This window comes from Camelus bactrianus, chromosome 2 (genome assembly GCF_048773025.1).
Source record: "Camelus bactrianus isolate YW-2024 breed Bactrian camel chromosome 2, ASM4877302v1, whole genome shotgun sequence".
Classification (NCBI taxonomy): Eukaryota; Metazoa; Chordata; class Mammalia; order Artiodactyla; family Camelidae; genus Camelus; species Camelus bactrianus.
Genome location: NC_133540.1, coordinates 60267529 through 60289586, shown reverse-complemented (window position 1 = coordinate 60289586; position 22058 = coordinate 60267529). Strand labels below are relative to the sequence as shown.

Below are 22058 nucleotides of genomic sequence, written 5' to 3'. Positions count from 1 at the left end.
TAATTATTTAGAAAAACAATGTGAATTCAATTATATCCCGTACAAGAGGGTGTCTGTTAGGGTTGTTAAATTAGTCACCTAGTCTTCAACTATTTTTAAGTCATTTGTGAATTTAAGTTGCTTGTCAAGTCATTTGTGAATTTAAGTTGCTTGTCAGGAAACATGTTAGTGGCTACTATCTTCAGAGAACAGGCTACAAAGACAATCAGATGACATGCTGAAGATCACACCTGCAAATAAGTAGTTCAAAATTTTGTTAATTCTCTAAATTCAAAAAAAAACAAGAAAAGTAATCTAACAATTAATGATTAATTATAGAAGATATGAGGTGTGTTTTTTGGTAAGCTGAATTTATGAAGAGCATGGCAAATATAGGATTAGAATAGAGTAGATTTGAAATTTAGCATATCCCACTGGAATCATTTGTTAAGAGAAAAAAATGGGATGACCACAGAATGAATAAACGGGGCCCTCTATGCTTTGGTCTCTTTTATAAGTACAGCATGGTGTTCAAACTTTCAATGTGTGAAGAAAAATAAAAAGGATTAGAAGACCGGAAACAAGCAAATTTGTTCATTATGATCAATTAAATTGACTTACATGAGACTGATCTTTCCATAGATTAAAAAATGGCTTAATATCGACAGTTCTGTGTGTCAACCTAACATAAAAGAGAAACCAGACGATTTACCCTGTGGAAGAGAGAAAAAAAGAAAGTGCCTAGGAGCCATAAATCACTTTGATGAACTTTGTATTTAAAGTATTATACAATTCTTAATCTCTCGATCTCAGCATTTCAGGTTTGGTCTCATACTAATAATAACATTGTGACACCTTCTCACTGACTGATATTTTAATGTTGTTAGCTACTTAAATCCTCCAAGCAGATTCCTGGATTATCTTCTCCTTTATCCAGGCCACACACTGAAATGGACGCTGTGCTTTTACTCGCCGCGTAAGAGATACTCCTGTCTAAAGTAAGTTCTAAGAGCTTTACTCCATCACCCTACCCACCCCTCTATCCCCTGCACATCCTTTCCGGAGCGTTGGCCACCTACGCCTACAAATTCTACACATTGCCTTTCCACCATCCTGCTGTCTCTGGATAGAGGTACGGGTCACTTCTTCCTCCAAATCCCGATTTGAATAAAGAAGTAGCCCCGTCTTTTTGCTACCCGGGAGGGGGCGGGGACCTCTCTCTCCCACAGATTAGAAGTACTGGTGTTGAGGCTGAGTCGTGTGAGGGGCCTGTGGACCTGGCACGGTTTCTGTACTCAACTGCCAAACAAGTGACACAGAAAATCCGACAACCAATCAGACCGCAAGGATGCATTGCGAACATCTTTTCTCAGAGGCAGTCACTACGAAGCCCGACCCAGTGCAGCGGGTGCAACTGAGCTCTGGGGGCAAACTCAAATCGCGCGCCCAGCCGGGTCCGCGGATCTCCACTGCGCGGTTGCGAACGCGTCTCCTTTTCCGCTGCGGCGTTGCTGATTGGAGGGGCTGGGGGGAAGACAGTGGGCGCAGCCAATCCGGAGCGTCCTCCGCTGCTCCCCTCCCGCCCCCGGGCTCAAGGGAGAGCTGGCACTGAGGCCGGGCACCGATGTCTGTGTGCAGTCTCTGAGGTCAGGAGCCCAGGGCTGAGGACGCCGGCGCACAGGTCATGGCCGCGCAGGGGCTGCCCCAGCCTTCCGCCGAGGGCTCGCCCTGGCCTCTCAGCCTCCTGCACGCGCCCTCGGGGCTGCTGCTGCTGGACCGCACGGGCGGCGCGCTGCTGCTGCTCGGCCTGGCGGCGCTGCTGGGCTGGAGCTGGCTGTGGCGCCGCCGGGCGCGGGGCATCCCCCCGGGGCCCACGCCTTGGCCCGTGGTGGGCAACTTCGGCTACGTGCTGCTGCCGCCTTTCCTGCGACGGAAGAGCTGGCCGTACCGCCGGGCGAAGGCCGGAGGACTGAACCTCTCGGGCCTGGGCGCGCAGTTGCTTCTGGCCGAGATGGCCCACAAGTACGGCAACATCTGCAGCTTCTTCATCGGCCACTACCTGGTGGTGGTCCTCAGCGACTTCCACAGCGTGCGCGAGGCGCTGGTGCAGCAGGCCGAGGTCTTCAGCGACCGCCCGCGGGTGCCGCTCATCTCCATCATGACCAAGGGGAAGGGTGAGCTGGGCCGCGGCCGCCAGAGGTTTGGGGGTCACAGGCCGTGTGAACGCGCGGATGGGTCTGCAGGTGCCCCGGGGCTGTGGATCCTGTGCCGCTGCGGGTCCTGTGCCGCTGCAGCTACGCGCACCCAGTCCGGCTCACACCTGCATCCTGAGGCCAAGGAGGAGGGCGGCACCGCCTTCCTTTCCTGGTGCCTTTGACATCCCCTCGAGCGCCTTCCCTGAACACGGCCTCCCTCTTCGGGCTGTGTTCCTAGGAAGAACTTTGGCGGCTTTAGAAAGAGAGGGGTATTTTCACCTTCTGAGTTTTGAGTGCAGGAGTATAAGAAAATGATTTTCCTATAAGATACAAAGTCCAGAAAACATGACAGGAGCCTACTGGCAAACCTAATGCACTGGGTTTGTAGCCTCTGTGATTCCTGCTTATGGAAGTCTACCTCGGGCAGTTCTGAGGGTTGGTAAACATGATTATCTACTGCAGTGGACTGTCACATTTGCCCTTTGTTTATCGGTCTTCCCCTTTGTCTTATTGGCCGGCACAGGTTCCAGACTTTTTTTGTGTGTGTGTGGTCTGTGTCACTCCTCCCCTTCAGTCCGGTGTTAATTTAAATGTCCTTCCCTCGGAGTTTTTTTTTTCCTCACTTCTGCAGGTAAGTTAGGCCCCCTTGTTAGAACTAGTTTCATTGCGCAAGTAATTTTCCTTACCTGCACGTATCAGTCTTGAGGCTTCATCATTTTGTAACCTTGGGCCTGAATGTGAGTCTTCACCACTAGACTGACATCTGGGAGGACAGAGTAATTCCTTGTCCTGCCTGGCACGTAGTAGGAGTCAGTAACTATTTATTAAATAAGTGGAACTACTACTTCACGTTCCTGGAATGTGACATAAAGAGATCCAGGCTTTTTAGAATCTGATTAAGCCAGAGTTTTGCATCAGGTTTTTAAATGAAGAGTAATGATGATCTTAATATATAAATGTCCCGCTGGAAAACAAATGTCACAGTTCATACCTTGCCCTCTCCATGCCGTCACACATGCTGCTTCTGCAACCTGGAATTCTGTGATCTCAGGGCCTCCTGGAGAACTCTTGTCTGCTTTTCTTTTCTCTCTCTTTTAAATAAAAATTGTGGTGAAGTACATATAACATAAAATTTACCATCGTAGCCATTATTGTTATTGTTTTTATTGAAGTATAGTTGATTTACAATGTTGTGTTAGGCATCTTAACCATTATTAAGTGTACAGTTCAATGCCATTAAGTCATTCACACTGTTGTGAAACCATCACCACTATCTCCAGAACTCTTTACAGCTTGTGAAACTGAAACTTGGCACCCATTAAACAAACACTAAAAAGTCATCTTCCTCAATGTAATAAAAAGAATTTTGTTTGCAACAAAAACCCTATTAAACATCAAAAAATTCTAACCCCTGGCAGCCACCATTCTGTTTTCTGTCTCTATGAATTTGACTATTCTAAGTAGTTTACATAAGTGGAATCACACTATATTTGTCCTTTCACTTAGCATAATGTTTTGAGATTCATCTATGTTGTTGCATGCGTGAGAATTGCCTTCCTTTTTAAGAGTGAATACTTTACTGAATGCATATGCCACATTTTGTTTACCCATTCATTTCCTGATGGACACTTGGGTGTTTCCACCTTTAGGCTATTATGAAAAAAAAAATGTGGCTATGAACATGGCGTGTCTACAAATATCTGTTCAAGTCCCTGCATGCAGTTATTTTGGATATATATCTAGAAGTAGAATTGCTTGGTCATATGGTAATTCTGTGTTTAATTTCTTGAGTAGCTGCCAAACCGTTTTCTATAGCAGCTGCACCATTTTACATTTCTACCAGCAGTGACCAGTGTTCCAGTGTTCAAGTTTCTCCACATCCTCACCAACACTTATTATGTTTTTTCATACCTGCTTAAATGTCACCTCTTTGAGCATGTGTTCCCTGACATACTTCTGTACCCTCTAGGTAGAAGTGAACTATCTTTTTCTCTATGATGCCACTGTTTTAATTTTAACCCCCATCTCATCCCCTACCAGTCAATCAACAAGTCTTGTCAGTTCCTACTGCAAATACATCCACATTGTGCATCTATCCACTTCTCTCCGTTGTCAGCACCCTCATCCAAGCTACCATAGTTTCTCATCTGATACATTAGAAGCCTCTTAACTGGCCTGTGTGCTTCTGCTCCAGTCTCTTATCCACATAGCAGCCAAAGGGATGTCTTGTATAAAAAATCATGAATCAAAACAAACATGTCTCCCTCCCCTGCCCCATCCCCACTGAAACCGATCTCCTCCAACTCCATACTTGACCTGCTATGCCCTGACAGATCCTGTCCCTTCCTGCCTTTCTGGCTTTACCTCTTTCCACTCTCCCTTTACCTGTACATTTCAACCTGCTGTAGACACACTACGCTGATTCCTGCCAAGCTGGTGACTGCCCCAGGCTACTGGATTTGTTATCCTTGGGCCCAGAATAGCTTTTTACTTGACTTCTTGTCATCTCTCAGGCCAGTTGTCACCTTTTCCTCTTATTTTAGACACAGCTCAGTATCACAACTTATTTTATCTCATTCATATTTCATTAAACTCATTCACTAAACACTTTGAAAGTATTTAGCCTGTTACCACCAACCCCAGCCCCCACTGGAATGTGAACTCCATGAGGGCATTGATTTGTCTCATCTTGTTAACTGTTGTATCCCCGTTAACTGGCACAGAGTTGGTAATAAGAAAGAAACGAATGCGTGCATACCAGCATCTACTGACGCCCTCACCACATTGTATTGTAGCTGTTGTTGTGTGTCTACCTTTTCCTGCTGGTTTTTAAAGGTAGGAGTTAGATTTTCTTCTTTGAGGTCCTTCTTGGTGGGTGTATGGTTTGGTAAAGAATCTATAATAAGGTAGGTTCTAAATATTAATTGCATCACAGCTCATTATTGGATCCCTCTTTATTTAGGAAAGGATGGGAAGCCTGGGGTAATTTGGTGCTTTAGTATCTCAACTAAAGCATTAATTTCCCCAAGAGACAGGACTTTTTAGGTGATGCTGCTCTGGTATTCTGGTGTGTGTGTGTTGGGCAAATGTGCTGTGAAAGAACTGAGAGAAGATTCTGTAGCTGGTGAAGATGATTGACTGGAGAAGAAAAAGCAGGAACCATGTGTCACAAGGAAAATGCTTGTGGATTTAATTTGGACTAGAGAACAGATCATCTGAATAGGAAGATATGGATAGTTGAGGAATTTTTTCAGGGAACTTTTTCAAGGGTGGAGAATAAATGGGGAGAATGTGAGTTTATTTCAAGATGCCCATCGAAGGATGAAGGAGCAGATGAGTTCTGAGGAGACTTCACAGGTTAAGAAATGGGCAGCATGAGCCTGAAGAAGAGAGGCCACGGGACCCAAAGGCTGAGCGGCTGAGCTCAGCAAGACTTGAGGAGTCCCCGAGCCACCTTTGGTGCTGTTTCCAGTGGCAGGACTGTAAAATGTGAAGTTGTCCAGAAGCAGGATATGTAGACTATAAGAGAAAGAGAAGGGATATTAGGAACTGGAGGCCTATACTGTTATTAAATGTTTATTACAGAATATCTTTAAAGAATTTTGCTGTTAAAGTTGGTGTCTAGCAGAGGAGAAATGTTTCATAAGCAGTGATGTGCTGGAAATAGTTCACTTAATTCATTGCCAACAAGCTCTAGAATATGGGAGGTTATTTTTTGTATTTGAGTTTTTCAAAATATCATGCTTAGACAAGTTGATTTTCTTAAGCCCATAAAAACTACGGGAAGCTCAGAGGCCATAAAGGTGTTCTGCATTAGCTTCACCTGCCATGTTCTTCCATCTGACTCTGTTCCTGACCAGAAATGATTAATAAAGTTACAAAGTCAGATTAAGAGGTACAGACTACTATGTATAAAATAAATAAGCTACAAGGATATATTGTACAGCACAGAGAATGTAGCCAATGGTTTATAATAACTTTAAACAGGGTATACTCTATAAAAATTTTGAATCACTGTCTTATATACCTGAAACTAATGTAATATTGTAAATTGACTATACTTCAACTTAAAAAAGTGTTACAAAGTCAGAGCCAGTTCTACCAAAGGAGGACTCTACTCTAAGTGTGGTCTATTTCTTCTAAAAGGTTTGTGCACATCACATTTTTATTATAAAATATTTCAATATAAAGTTCAGAGAACAATATAAACTCGTTCATCCACTATTCACATTTGCTTCAGATTCATAAACAATACATAGATTTATTTGGTATGTTTTTTAAAAACTTGCCAATGTCATATATTTAAAGTATCTTTCTACTTGTAGTTTTTGATTTATCTATTTCCCTGTTGATAGAAATGAGATTACTTCTAATTTTGAGAGATTGCTGGAGACTTAGAGCAAGAGTCAAAGCAAATTGCAAAGACATAAAAGTGGGATGCAAAAGGAAGTTTTGAAGTTTAAAAAGTACAGGATAGATCAGTCAGTATTGAGCACCTCAAAGGGGTACAGGATACAAATGAAATTAGGAAATAAAAATAGAAAATGAAAGTTCATTTGAAGAATTTGAAAATGAGTGAGAAAAATAAGATAACTGAATCTTGTAGCAAATGCAGTGAAGAAGGTATTTGAAATAGTTACGTGCTCGTGTCAAGAAAGCCTGCATTCCCACTAAGAAGGATACTTCTGTGACCTTGTGGAAGAAAAGGGCAGATATAATCAATAGATAATACTTTTTCTGCTTTAAGAGGAAGAAAACATATGTGATCAATGTAGAACTACATCAAATTTAATGTATTTTAACTATGGAATATGGAAAAGGAATAAAAGAGTTCCTTTTCATTCTTTTCAAAAAGAATTAAAACCATCTGAGATCATTATTATTTTGAGATAGCCATTGTTGGCATTCTTACGTACCACCTTTGTTTTAGTCTATTTGAGCTGCTATAACAGAGGACCGCAGGCTGGGTGGCTTATATACAGCAGATTTTATTTCTCACAATTCTGGAGGCTGAGAGGTCCAAGGTCAAGGTGCTGGCCGATTTGGTGTCTGGTGAGGGCCAGCTTCTCAATTTATAGGCAACTGTCTGTAACCTCACATGCGAAAGAGGGGAAGGGAGATCTCTGGGGCTTCTTTTATAAAGGCACTAATTCCATTCAAGGGCTCCACCCTCCTGACCTAATCACACCCAAAGACCTCCCTTCCAAATACCATCACGCAGGGCATTAAGATTTAACGTATGAATTTGAAGGGACACAAACATTCAGCCTGTGGCAACCTTCTAGTATTTTTTTGTATATGTACAGGTATTTTTGAAAATATATTTGCTTCCTTAAAATAAAATCATATTCTTCACGCTAAAATTGTTGTTTATCACTTAAAGTATTGTGAATATATTTCCATATTGTTAAATATTCTCTTGCAAAGTTCTTAAGAGCTATACAGTATTCCTTTGTGAGAATGTATCATAGTCATAGCACTTATTCTTCTGACAAGAACACCCCTTCTTCTGAGGAACTATTTGTGCCCACCACCCTTTTGTATCCATTAAGTGTGGTCGGAACAGGAGATGCTGTATCGTTATATGAATTCCCCTCTCTGGCCGCGGTGATTAGTCAGGGCAAAGACCCCTGATCAAAGGTGACTTGATCAGAATATCTCACTAATTTGTGGTGGTTAGTCTGTGGGCTGGGTAAAGAACTCAAGTTCATAACTATGGATCGATCCTCACAGGGTAAGAATTGATGCTTGTGGCATAGTGTGGAAACCTCAAGCCACAAAATAAACTTAAAGTGTTGCAAATTGGTGTCACTGTGGAATACTGACTGAAGCATTTGAATCCTTCCCTAGCATTTTTCGGGTTGAACTAGAGAAAAGAGGCCTTTAGAGGGCTTTTCTCTCCAGTGGTGGAAATGGGAGGATGGGCATCTCGAGATAGCTCCAGATTCTTGGAAAAGCTGGTTTGCAGTAGGAAGGAATGAAGTCAGTCAGGCAGAAAGGAGTGAAAAACAGGTGCAGAGAGAAGGAGGTCTGTAGCATTTAGCCTTCTCTGAGGTGGTAATAGCCAGCGCTTCCTGTCTTTTGGTTCCATCCACAACCTAACTGGCCTTTTTGCCAAACTAACTTGAGGGTATATTTTTGTCATTTGCGAACAAAAGAGTCCTGATTTTTGCTTTGGAGCCATTTTTATTTTTCAGTGTTATTCTCCTCCTTGAGATGAAGTCTTTGTATGCACCCATGGACACCACTGCTTTTCAGGGCTAAGAATGGAGATGTCAACAACTGCAGGCTGCGCTAGAGCCTCTTCCAAACACTGTCAGACTGTAAGCCATTGTGGCTTCTCACCGGGGCTGTTTTGTAAAGTCTGAAACCCCAAGGCTGTTAATCGTGCCGGTGCCCCCGCCCGGCATCCTCTTTGACTCTTTGGTCACCTCTTCTGCCTTGCACTTCCTACCGGTCAGCTTGTCATCAGATACACCGCCGCTCAAATATCAGCCTCTCCTGAGAAGTTCCCTCCACTTCCTTGCCTTCTATGAACCTGGCTTTTCCCTCAAGATAATTCAGCTCTTCTTAAAAATAGCTTCTTTAAATTTGTTCATGTTCTTTATTTTTCTAAAATGTGCCTTCATACACAATCTTATTTACAAAGGAAGTGTCGCTCAGATGTCCTCTCTTCTGAGAAGTACTGCCTCTCAGCTGACACAGTGCTCCTTCCTCTGTCTACACTGCAACTTCAGTACGGTCCAGCGTAACAACATTCCATACCATGCAGCCCAACAATGCAACATTCAGTGCCATGCATTCCAACTGTGCAACTTCAGTACAGCTCACCATACAACTTTCAATGTGATATGGAACTTCAATACAGTCCAACATACAGTAGTGGATTAGGGTTGTTGGTTTGTCTAGTTCCTCATAAAACTATAAGCATCTTGAGAACAGGGACTGTGTCTTTGAAATCTGCGTGCCCTTGTATCTGGCACATAGGGGACTCTAAACAAATATTGGAAAACTGAATTTAAGAAAGGGCATTTGGCTAGATAAACTGTTTCTAAAACCCAAATGTGTGGTTTAAAAGATGATGATTAGATGACACAGACTGAGGACTTCACAGAGGAATAAAGCTCCTTGAGAAATAGGACAGAGCAGAGATGTCAAATGTGATACCTTAAATTAGACAGTAGTTAAAATTAGTCTCAAATCCTGCAGTTAAAGTGAGAGACCATATCTTCCCAAGAAAAGAAAAAGGGACCCATAGACACTTAGCATCTGAATGCTGAAAGCAGCAAAAGACGTGGCCATGGTTAAAGACAGGAAGAGTGAATGAGCTATGGTTGCTGAGGAAATGGTTTATGGGACTTTATTAAACAAAGGGAGAGTTCTGGTTTCAGGAGTGGTTAAGATGTTTCAATTCCTTCTTTCTCTTGACAATCACACACTAAACCAGAGAGACTTTTAACAGAAGTGCATACACTATCCATGTTGAAATAAATCTGCAATCCTGTACAACAATATCTGAAGACAAAAAGTAAACATAGGATTGGCCCAAATGACTTTAAAGAATAGAGGGTGACCACCCTTAAGTTTCTACAGAGAGAGGTACTAATGGGGTATGGGACAGTTTGCCCTGAAGAACCCCAAAAGTTTCAGGAATTGGAAGTACCAGGGATCACAGGAGGCAGGGGTGAGCCAGAGGGCTGAAAACAGCTATTGCTTGAAGTACATATGAACTATAGTTAGACCAGTTCCTTATCACCACCCTCTCCCCTGCAGAAAATAGAAAGTAGATGCTCTGGAGAACTTTGGAATTTAGTGACCTCTTAGCCAGCCAGAGATGTGAAATGGGGGTGACAGGGGCAGAGAGATAAGCTTGTACCACGCAAGATGAAAAGTTGCCTGTAGATGAAGAGGGGCTCCTGAGGAGCCTCACTCTGAGTGGGAATTAGACAGAGAACACCGAACAAGCCTGGCCAAAAAGAAAGCAAGGAAACTTGCTTGTCTTGGCCTGAACTCTGGCAGAGAAAATGTTCTCCCTTCACCTCTAATCTCTGTTGCAACTACTCTGCCATTTTAGTGCACAAGCAGCCATAGATTGTATGTAATTGAAGATCAGTGGCTCATTAGCTGGCTGTGTCCTAGTTAAACTTTCCTTACAAACCCTGAAATTTGAATTTCATTTGGTTTTCACTTATTGCAAAATATTCTTTTGATTTTTTTCAACCAGGTAAAACTATAAAAACTAGTCTTAGTTCTCTGGCCATACAAAGGAGGTAGCAGGCTGGATTTGGCCTGTGGGCTGTAGTTTGCTGACCACTTGTAGTATGCTTAAGTAAAAACTTAAGGGTGAGCATTCAGCCTGTTTCTCTCAATGCGAAAAAAAAAAGGTGAGAAAGGAAGGGGGAAAAGAATAGACACAGAAGGACAAATAGAAAGTTCAAACTAATATGATAGAAATAAATGAATAATTATATTAACTGTAAACGGACTGAACATACTGGCTAAGAGACTGATTGCCAGAATGGATTTTAAAAAATTCAAATATGTGTTGTTTTAAAAGAGACATGTCCCACACACAAAAAAGAAACATACATACCCTAAACATAAGGGTACATTAAAGTTCAAAGTAAAAGAAAGGGAAAGATTATACCAAGAAAATACTTTAAAAAGAAAAGCTGATGTACTTTTGACAAAATATTCTTTAAATCAAGCTGCATTATTAAGAATAGGGAAGGCATTACATGATGATAAAAGGAGCCTTTTCTTTTTAACTAGGAATATAAAATAATTCTAAACTTAAATGTGCCTAATAATGTTGTCTAGCATAAATAGGTACCTAAAACATAGATAGACACATAGATATAGATATAAATGTCTATATAGCTGTGATGGTTAGCTACACATAACAAAAACTTAGAGAACTACAAAAAGAAATTGACAAATGCACCATTATAGCAAAATATTTTAACATAAGTGTTTGTATAGTTGAGAGATCAGGCAGATAAAAATTTGATAAGGATATAGAAGATTTGATTCCAACAATTATCACGCCTTCTCTGTTGGAAAGAGCACCCTATACCCAACAATTGCATATATAAAAACTCTTCTGAACTTTATTTGGAAATTTTATTAAAATTGATCACATACTAGGTTAAAAAGTCTCATCAGCGTCAAAAATCAGTATAAGCCAAGTTAACCGAGGTGGCAAAAGAGAATCAAAGCAGAAATAAAAAAATTTTTACTTAAAATGCACTGTAAATGCACGCATCAGTGCTTGCAGCCTGCAGCTGAAGTGGTACCCAGAGAAACTTGTAGAGCCTTAATTTATTCATCAGGATAAAGGCCTGGAAATTAGTGACTTAGATAGCCGATTTTATTTATCTGAAAAGAACAAAATAATAAACTTAAAGGAAAAAAGAAGAACATGCCGTTATAATTTTAGACAAATTCTTTCAGAGAGAAAGGATCATCATGGCTCATTTTAGGAGGACAGTATATCCAGAAAAGTACATTACGAGAAAGCAAATTTGTAGTCCACTCTCATATATTAATATGAATTTTAAAAAACTTAACATATTAGAAAACCAAATCCAACAATGTTTTTTAAAAGAGCATAGAAATACCATAACCAAAATTGGATTTATTCTTGGATTGCAAGTAAGTCCAATTATCATAGAGAAGGCAATTTTCAAACAAATCTATACATTAAATGCAATTCCAATCAAAATCTCAAAGGTGCTTTTGTAAAAGTAGAACTTGACAAGCTGATTAACAATTTTATAAAGCAATTTTATAAATATGAGTGAAGAACCAAGAGTAATCAAAAAGAATTTTGGAAAATAAGGTGGTGGTGGGGAATTCCCTATTCGATATTAAGACTTATTATAAAGTCTATTTATATCTTATTATAGAGTAACAGTAGTTAAGACAACGTGTTTTAAACACAGTGATAAATAAATAGACCAGTATAGAATATAGCAGACTAGAAAACTTATCAACTGACCTGCCTGTGTATAGAAAACATACGACAGAGGCAGGGTTGTAAATCAGTGGGGAAAAGGAGAGGCTATTCCATAAATGGTGCTTGAACAATAGGTTTTCTAACTGGGGGGAAAGAGTGGATTCCTACCTCACAGTACATAGGAGTACCTAACATAAATATGAATTCCAGGTAGATTACAGAGACTTAAAGTTGGAAAAGCAAAATTTTAAAACTTTACAAGAAAATATAGAATGTATTTATGAACTCATGGTAGGAAGATATTTCTAAATTAAAATATGCAGTACCAATCAGTAAGAAAAAGACTGATAAATGCAACTATCTTTGTATTTAAAGCTTGTTTATCAAATAATAGCATTAAAAAAAGTGAAAAAGCATTTCACATGATAGGAGATATCTGCTGTGCATCTAGAATATGTAAGAAAAAGAAAATCGCACAGTTAATAAGTGCAAATCACAAAACAGGAAACCTGGTCAATAACCATCTGAGAAGCTGCTCCAACCCACTGGTAATAATCAGGGAAATTCAAATAAAAATCAGATGAGATACATTTCAGCCCTCTGATTGGCAAAACTAATGTTGACAACCACCAAGTGATGGCAGCTATTTGACAAGAGAACGTTCATTTACTTCTGGTGGGTACGCTTTTGGTGTATTCTCCACTTTGGAGAGTAATTTGACAGTGTCTAGTCACATTGAAGATGTACATATTTTATTACACATCAATCCACTCTTAGCAATGTCTTCAAAATTCCAAGACAGTGGGAAAGTTACAATATATACATTCTCTAAAAAATCTTTAGAAATTCTCCTCTGATGCATCCTTTCTCAGGAAACTGCTAGAGGATATGCTTCAGCAAAATAAGGGAATAAAATAAGAAAAAGACATAGAATCCAGAAAATGGATTCAACACAGGAGAGTCCAAAATTTTTCTAAAAATTTCTAAATTATGACAAATGGAAGTCACAAAACACCTGAACAACAGGCTTAGAAAACAACCACATCAGAATCTTGAGCAGAAGATTCCAGGCAGGAAGATGGAAGTGATAAATCATCCGATACGTTTGACCATGTGGATGTTTATATTAAGAGTCATTTTATAGAGATATTAAAGATTGCAAGGAGACTTAATCACAGAGAGAGGTCTTTATTCTCAGCTGTATTCACATCATCCAAATGCCTGGCACATGGTAGGCACTCAGGAGTATTTGTTAAATGAATGAAGCATGTCCTTGAAGGTGGCAGAAAGGAAGTAGATGAACAATGGGAGAGAAGGGAGAGCTGGCAGAAACAATGACGGACATCATGGAAAACAGGAGGAAGAAGTAAGTGACTGGAAACAAGGAATATCTGAGAACATTTGATACAACATCTGGGAGCACTTCTGTTGGGTTTGGTGGTGGAAGATGTATAACATAAATGAGAATCAAATAAGATGTAGCTGTGAACGACCTTGAGTTCAGATGCTTTTAAGTTAGGACTGTTTTCAGCTACAGACGTTTTAGATTATCTGCCAGGTATTCGATCCAAATTTTGATGGCTGGTGTCCTAATACAGTTGGGCTATTGATTTATTCAGCTAATATTTAACAAGCTCCTCCTTTCCATGCAGAACTATGCCAGAAGCTCGGGTTTAAATGATGAGTAAAATCAGATACTGTCCCTGCTCTCATGTGCAATCTGTTACTGTGTAATCTGTTTTTAGAATGTGGATGCATCTAGCCTGAAATCTGAATCCACCCTTATGAAAAAAAGATTTTGAAATTTACACTAACTCTCGAAATTGAAACTCATTGCTTTTCATTTCACCAGGAGTTAGTAGCTATAATAATAAACTTTATAGTAAAATTTCCTAATCATATTGGAGACGACCTTTGTTATTAGAAACAAACTTGATAACTATAGTTTGCTAATCATTCTTCTTGGCTGGTGATCTTTATCTGTATGTACATGAACTTTGCACAAGTGACTTGAGAAATATGAATTCACTTCATGGTTGGTTCTGTTTAGTATTATCAAGCATTGCCCTCTCTCACCTTCTTACCTTCTTTCCTCGGTGTCCTTTTGCAGGGATTGTATTTGCACATTATGGTCCAGTCTGGAAACAACAGAGGAAGTTCTCTCATTCAACTCTTCGTCATTTTGGCTTGGGAAAGCTTAGCTTGGAGCCCAAGATTATTGAGGAGTTCAAATATGTGAAAGAGGAAATGCAGAAGCATGGAGAAGACCCCTTCAATCCTTTCCCCATTGTCAACAATGCCGTCTCTAACATCATTTGCTCTTTATGTTTTGGCCAGCGCTTTGATTACACCAATAGTGAGTTTAAGAAAATGCTTAATTTTACGTCACGAGCGTTAGAAATCTGTCTGAACAACCAGCTCCTCCTGGTCAACATATGCTCCTGGCTTTATTACCTTCCTTTTGGACCATTTAAGGAATTAAGACAGATTGAAAAGGATTTAACCACTTTCCTTAAAAAAATCATCAAAGACCATCGAGAGTCTTTGGATGCAGAGAACCCTCAGGACTTCATAGACATGTACCTTCTCCACGTGGAGGAAGAGAGCAAAAATAATAGCAACAGTAGTTTTGATGAAGATTACTTATTTTATATCATCGGAGATCTCTTCATTGCTGGGACTGATACCACAACTAACTCTTTGCTTTGGTGCCTTCTGTATATGTCACTGAACCCTGACATCCAAGGTAATAAATAGATGTTTCCTTTATTCACGGCAAACCCAGTTTATTTAAATCAGGGTCAGCAACCTCAGTGATCCTGTGGCTCCTATCAATAAACAATATCTTTAGGCTGGAAAACAAAATGAAAATATTTGCATCTCATAAGGAACTGGTAAGGTGTTAACAGTGAAATTCCAAGATTCTAGACAATGGAACTAAAGTCACAGCTTGTCTGCACCTGCTTTAAATCTCTACAGGTCAGATTCTGTGTGAAATCTATAATGGAGAAAGACCTTTAGAGCTGAGAAGCCGAAGAGAATCATAATGATCATCTGAACGCATTCATCTTGTTTTGAAAATGCAGAACAGAGTCCCAGAGACATTCTGTGGTTTTCACAAGGTCACAGGGCTAGTTCCAGCACATCAATACCAAGAGGTAGTGAATGCCAGTGGAGTGCACAGAGGGAGAATACAGGGGGAATAGTGCATTAGTTTCCCATTGCTCATACAACAAACAGCCACACTCCTGGTGACTTAACACAAGTGTGTTATCTTACAACTCTATACATTAGAAGCCTGACGAAGGTCTCACTGGGCTAAAATCAAGGTGTTGGTAGGGCTGCCTTCCTTTCTGGAGGCTCTGGAGGAGAATCTGTTTCTTGCCATTTCCAGCTTCTTTGGCTCATGGCCCCCTTCTTTCATCTTTGAAGCCAGCAATGTTGCATCTCTCTCTGACCGTTCTTTCATAATCACGCCTTCCTCTGACTCTAAATTCCACTGGGAAAAGTTCTCCAGCTTTAAAACCCATATAATTAGATTGAGCACATGCAGAATATCCAGGATAATCTCCCCATCTCAAAGTCCTTCATTTAATCACATCTGCAAAGTCCCTTTTACCACATCAGGTAGCGTATTCACAGGTTCCAGGGGATTACAGTGTAGACACACTTGAGGGACCAGGCGCTGCCTACTATAGATAGGATTGTGCCTACCAGTATTTGTTAAGTATTGCTGAGTAACAAATTATCCCCAACTTTAGCATCTTAAGACAACAACTACTTACTATCTCAAATAGTTTCTGAGGAATCAGGAATCTAGAAGCAGCTTAGCCTGGATGGTCTGGCTTAGGATTTCTCATGAAATTGTAATCAGGATGTTGCCTGGGGCTACAAACATCCATGGAGTTGACTGTGACTGAAGGATCCTCTTCCAAGGTGGCTCAGCCACATGACTACTGGCTGCAGGCCTTGCCACTTGGACCTTTCCATAGGGCTGCTTGACTTGGCATCTGCCTTTCCCCAGAGTGAACAAATGACCCAAGAAAGAGTGAGTGGCCAATACAAACGCCACAGTGTCTTTTATAACCTAAGCTGAGACCTGTCATGCTGTTACTTCTCCTTTATTCTGTTGATCACATAGACCAATTTGGTACAAAGTGGGTGGGGTTGGTGCAAAGATGTGAACTCTAAGAGGTGAGGATCTTGGGGGCCGTGTTGTCATATGAAAAGTCTTAGAGAGTCAGTCCAACATCCATGAGAGAATGATTCAGTGTTCCTGAATCCAGACGCCTTCTCCTTTGCCCCCTTCTATGTTCTGCAGTCTTCCTTCAAAATCCCAAGGGGTACAGGGCCCCTGGGACCAGCTGGCTCTTCTGGAATATCTGAGCAATGCTTGACTTCGCTGAGGCTGGCAGGCCTGTGCTGCTGACAGGAGGACAGTCTCAACTCTCTCCTGGCTTATCTTCTCACGCTTTCCTGTTTTTGTATAGAAAAGGTTCATGAAGAAATCGAAAGGGTAATTGGTGCCGACCGCGCCCCTTCCCTCACTGACAAGGCCCAGATGCCCTACACAGAAGCCACCATCATGGAGGTGCAGAGGCTGAATGCTGTGGTGCCGCTCTCCATTCCTCACATGACCTCAGAGAAAACAGGCAAGTCCAGGGTCTTCCTCCTGTGGACGCCCTTGAGGGAAGCCTTGCCCCTTAATCCAGAGGAGTTGAGATGAGGATGTGGTGACCATCACCTCACTTGGTCCTTCTGAGGGTTTGGCATTGTGGGTAGTCAGATGTCCGGTGCCTGCTTCAGCCTCAGTTGTCCCTGATCCGTGGCACTGGCGTGTTCCGGCACTGCCTCGTGGGTAAATAGCTCTATAGCCTTCAGAGTGTGCACACTTACACTGGTCAAACAGATTATGCCACCATTTAAGGTGGCTGTTTTGACAGAAAAGACCCCAGAATTAACGAAGGGCCCTCTCAGTCCTCCTGTTCTTGGAGGTCAGAAGGGTTAGTTCTAAATAAAGAATTAGGGATTTTAACTGGAAGTTGTCCTACTTCATTTCTTACAATTCTGAAACTGAAGCGTTAAGTATTAAAGAATTAGGTAAGAGCCCATCTGATTCTGAGGGCACGTGTTTCAGCCTCCCACCTATAGCATCCATGACATCTGGGCGCTCAGACCCTCTGTAAACATCCCTCGTAACAAGGAATTTTCCTTCTGTGGAGTCAGCCCATGATGAAATGGGCTCAAATCTAGTTAGAATATGGTTGTAGGAGGCAGTCACTTTGAGTGACATTGGATTACTTAATCTTTGGTGTAAATTAGATACATGGTGTGGCAGTATCTTTGGGGCATTGTTTTAAGTGCATGTGCACTTGGCAGCTGGTAAGAGCCAGCACTGACTTCCCTGAACGCCCGTTTATCTTTACCTTTCTCGTTGTTCTGCTGTATGTACATAAAAGACTCCATGAACTGTAAAATTTTATACAAGTATTAGGAATTTGTAATCCTTGGGAAAGTTTTTTGGAATGCCCTATGATTTCTGTTTGAGTGTTTTCTCTTGTCATATTTTTATGGTTTCATTTAATTCATTAACTCAGCATCCATTGGAGCAACTCCTGTGCCCTGTCTCAGGCTGGGTCTTGGGGGGGATGTGGAGAGGATACCAGTTGATAAGGTCTTGTCCCCGCCCTCAAGTACCTCAAAGTTTAGTCTCAGCAAATTAAGAAGCTAGATATGTAATTTTCTTTTTCTTTCAGATAGTGATATTAAAGAGTACTATTAGTAAAGGCATGTTGAATAATACTGTGTTTTTTTGGGTTTTGTTTTAGTGCTCCAAGGGTATACCATTCCTAAAGGCACGATAATATTACCCAACTTGTGGTCAGTACATAGAGACCCCACCGTTTGGGAGAAACCAGATGATTTCTACCCCAGTAGATTTCTGGATGATCAAGGACAAGTTATTAAAAAAGAAACATTTATTCCTTTTGGGATAGGTCAGTTAAACTTTTCTTTTTCAGTTTTTTTATTGAAGTATAGTTGATTTATAATGTAAATTTCAGGTGTACAACAAAGTGATATATGTGTGTGTGTGTATATATATATATATTCTTTTTCAGATTCTTTTCCATTATTGGTTATTATAAGATATTGAAAGTAGTTCCCCATGCTACGTATAGTATGTCCTGGTTATTTATTTTATATATAGTATATATATATATGTTAATCCCAAACTCCTAATTTATCCCTCCCCTCCCTTTCACCTTTGGTAGCCAGGAGTTTGTTTTCTATGTCTGTGACTCTATTTCTGATTTGTAAATAAGTTCACTTCTATCTTTTTTTAAGATTCCACATATAAGTGATATTTATCTTTGTCTGACTTACTTCACTTAACACGATAATCTCTAGGTCCATCCATGTTGCTGCAAATGGCATTATTTCATTCTCTTTTATGGCAACTTTTCTTTTTTTAATATATTTTTATTGAAGTACAGCCAGTTTACAATGTGTCAGTTTCTGGTGTATAGCACAATACTTCAGTCACATAGGAACATACATACATTCGTTCTCAGATTCTTCATTATAGGTTACTACAAGACATTGAATATGGTTCCCTGTGCTACACAGTATAAACTTGTTGTTTATCTATTTTATATATATTAGTATGGCAACTTCTATTTTCTTAATGGCATAATTTAAAAAGAAGTAGAACCAAAAGAATCTTTTATTATTTTAAGATACTATTTTTAAAATGTTTCTTTCTTGGCAAGCTAATATAAGAAATAATTTAGATAGTACATCTCTACTGTGTTCATTTCAGATTTTAAAAACAAAATGGAAGCAATTGGTTTTAAATAATTAAATATGACTAGAAATCTTCCTTTCTGAGTTACCAGGTGATTGTTTGAGTCCCAGGGAACTACTGGAGTTAAGAGTAGCTTTGACCTGTCAGGCTGGTGGGTGAGAAGGTGAGCTCTCCAATCTCACCAGTGCCTCCTTTAGGTTCCTAGATTAGGGTGTGTGTCTTCTTTCTACAGGAAGAGAATACTCCTGCTATTCTCATCTGATGTATTTTCTCTTTAGTCTTCCAGGCACGAGCAAGGAAAGAGATAAGTAGGTATGGAGGAGAGAAGGTAGCCCGCCTTATTGGATTGTCTCTAGTTCCTGTCTAGGATGAGGATAGATTTTTATGAGTAGGAGTTAAAATGTGCACTTGGTATGTGAAAATTAGGATCAGCATAGACTATGGGAAGTTGTGGGGTATATGTGTCCATTTTATTTCAAAACTCTCTGTGTCTGCTTTTAAAACACCCAGTTTAGGGACTTCATATAAATTTGTCCTTTTTGAGACAGAAAAAGGGATGCTGTTGTAATCCTTACCTTTTTTCTGATCTTGTTTGTAGGGAAGCGGGTGTGTATGGGAGAGCAACTGGCAAAGATGGAATTATTCCTGATGTTCGTGAGCCTAATGCAGAGTTTCACATTTGCTTTGCCTAAGGACTCAAAGAAGCCAATTTTGACTGGAAAATATGGTCTGACTTTAGCCCCACATCCATTTAATATAATCATTTCAAAGAGATAAAATATAATAATTTCAATCATTTCTTCTCTCCAAGAAGAGATGGTGCACAGAATGTAAATACATGTCCTTCTAAGCTGGTTCTTCCTCCTGTAATTGACAGCAGATCCAGCAACTCTGCAGATCTAGGTTAGGCTCAGATCAGAGGGAGACTGGAAAGAGGGTAGTGCGTGGGAGCGTCCATCTTGGAGGAATGATTCCTCAGCAGGATACTCCAGCCGTCTCAGTCATGCGTGTGACTCGGGGTGGGGACAAAGTCTAGGCCGGGGAAGCAGGGCATCTGGATTTTTATCCCCAGTGGCTTCCACCAGTGAGCATGTCCTTCTCAGCCCTCAGTGCCTCGGTCATTCCATGGGTAAAGTGAGGGTCACAAAACTTGCCTTCTCTCTATATCTCAGCATGAATGAAGGTCAAACGCCCCATGTCTTTCCTGACATCACCAGAACACTGTTTGCTTCTGCAGGACAAATTCAGGAGAAGAAGGGAGACTACCTGTCTGAGACCCTTGATGGCATGAAAGTGGTATTCAGACCTGGATGCTTTGTCAGGGGAGAATGTGGGTTTAGGGGACCGTGAGTTAGAGCTTTTCTTGGCACAGATCATATGTCGGTTTTGGGAGGGCTCGTTCTGTTATCGTTATCTTTTTGTTTATGATTTTGGTTTTTACTTTTTGTAGACATGAGATGAAGTGGACCCCTGTTCAGTATATTGAGGAAAGGTTATTATGTGACTTATGTGCCTGTCTTCTATTTTAACTGCATGACCAGTGAGCCTGGCTGAAGAAGTGACTTCGTCACAGAATTCCTTTCTGCTGAGTTTACTGCAGTGATGGACCTCTAGCTTTTGATTTGAGCTTTGAATAGTGAGCTGGGGAATTTTGACACTTGGGATTCATTAGGAAAGGATTCAAACTGTACCGAACATTCCTTCCCTGTTCTCTGCCACCAGGCCTAGTGTATCTCATCCCTGAAGACTCTTAAAGACAGGAAGGCATTCTTATTCGTATTAAGAGAACTAAATGATTTCTTAATAAATAAGCTCCCTCTAAAAGAGCAGTTCTCACAAAAGGTAATGACCTTTCTCAGGGAGTGTTTGGAAGTATGTGGGTGTGTTTTTGATTATCACAATGATGAGGGTGCTGTTGGCCTTTCTGCTGCCATGAGGCCAGGATGCTAAATGTCTGAGCAGTCCTAGACAATGAAGAACTGTCTCACCCAGTATACCAGTATTTCCTCCAGTAAGGTCGTGCTCTGAAAACAGCCAGCCCTTTCCTTTATTCTTCTAGAATATTCCTTTTAGAGAAGGAATTGTGATAATAACGTGAGCAACTATACTTCTGAGCCTTTCCTCATTGCTGGCACCATACTTAATGCTTTACTCGTGTGCTTACATGATTCTTATAGAAAGTCTAGTAAGAGGGTGCCATGGTGTAGCTGATGAAGCTGAGGCTTAGCGGAGTTAAGGCACGTGGTTGAGAAGCACCACTGTCTATTTCAGACCCACCAGTCTTTGTGACTGGAGAGTTCTTCCCGCACCACTTCTCTCTACTGCCACCCCCTGAGCTCAGCAGTCTCCCCCTCTGCATTTTCAATATAGATAAATGAGATACAGGCCAATCCTGAGGTGCCTTGAGGAGTTTTGTTAATTAATAAATGAAACGCCCAGGCACTGTAAGTGAATGGAGAGGTTGTTGTCTAGATCTTAGACAGATGGTGCCTGTGTGGATTACCCTGCGCCTTAGCAGGGCAGTCTGTCCTGATCTGGAATTTCATATGCTTTGGAATTGCACTAATAACTTTGCGTTAGCAAGTTTATTACTCCTCGATTTATATGTTTATTTTCATTACTCTTAACCAAACAATTGTAGCTAACTTGAGGAAAACAACTCTTCCGTGAGATTATGTTGAAATCAGATGTTTATTAAACTTTTCAATATAATGCCTTAAAAACTGTAGCACTTTACAAACATCTCTATATAGCAAATCACTGAAAGGACGGTTAATGCTTTCTTTGTACATGTTGTTGTTTTACGATTTTGTACTTTATGATTTATTTGAAATATAAAAATAATAGTACTTTATTTTGTAAGTCTGCCTAATATCTACCTTTTAGTCATCTTTAGCATAATTTGTGATGCTTTTATTAAACTTTTAATTTTAAATGAGATAGTGTCATGTCTGGTTTTGGGGGTTTTGTTTTTGCTAAACAAAATTCTGTTTTGCCAGATATCAAGTTAGGAAATGGAAGAGGGAATAGCCCTCCAAAAAGAGCCACTGATATACAAGCATGATCTCTGCACAGGACGATAATTCTTTCAATATACGCTCTCAGAGCACAGTTACTCTCA

At 40.6% G+C, this 22058-nt stretch overlaps 1 protein-coding gene across 1 annotated transcript; it reads left to right on the top strand.

The window, feature by feature from the left end:
- The first annotated feature begins 1466 nt into the window (after positions 1-1466).
- On the top strand, positions 1467-21875 carry CYP2U1 (cytochrome P450 family 2 subfamily U member 1). The gene is made up of 5 exons (XM_010953639.3): positions 1467-2153; positions 14243-14878; positions 16623-16784; positions 17961-18128; positions 19536-21875. Exons 1-5 carry the CDS (start codon positions 1664-1666, stop codon positions 19712-19714), a joined length of 1635 nt encoding a protein of 544 aa, XP_010951941.3. The 5' UTR covers positions 1467-1663; the 3' UTR covers positions 19715-21875.
- Positions 21876-22058: the final 183 nt, after the last annotated feature.

Coding starts and splice junctions, on each gene's coding strand:
- CYP2U1 (XM_010953639.3), top strand. CDS start 1,664: ATGGCCGCGCAGGGGCTGCCCCAGCCTTCCGCCGAGGGCTCGCCCTGG. Junction 2,154..14,242: donor CATCATGACCAAGGGGAAGG/GTGAGCTGGGCC, acceptor GTCCTTTTGCAG/GGATTGTATTTGCACATTAT. Junction 16,785..17,960: donor CATGACCTCAGAGAAAACAG/GCAAGTCCAGGG, acceptor GTTTTGTTTTAG/TGCTCCAAGGGTATACCATT.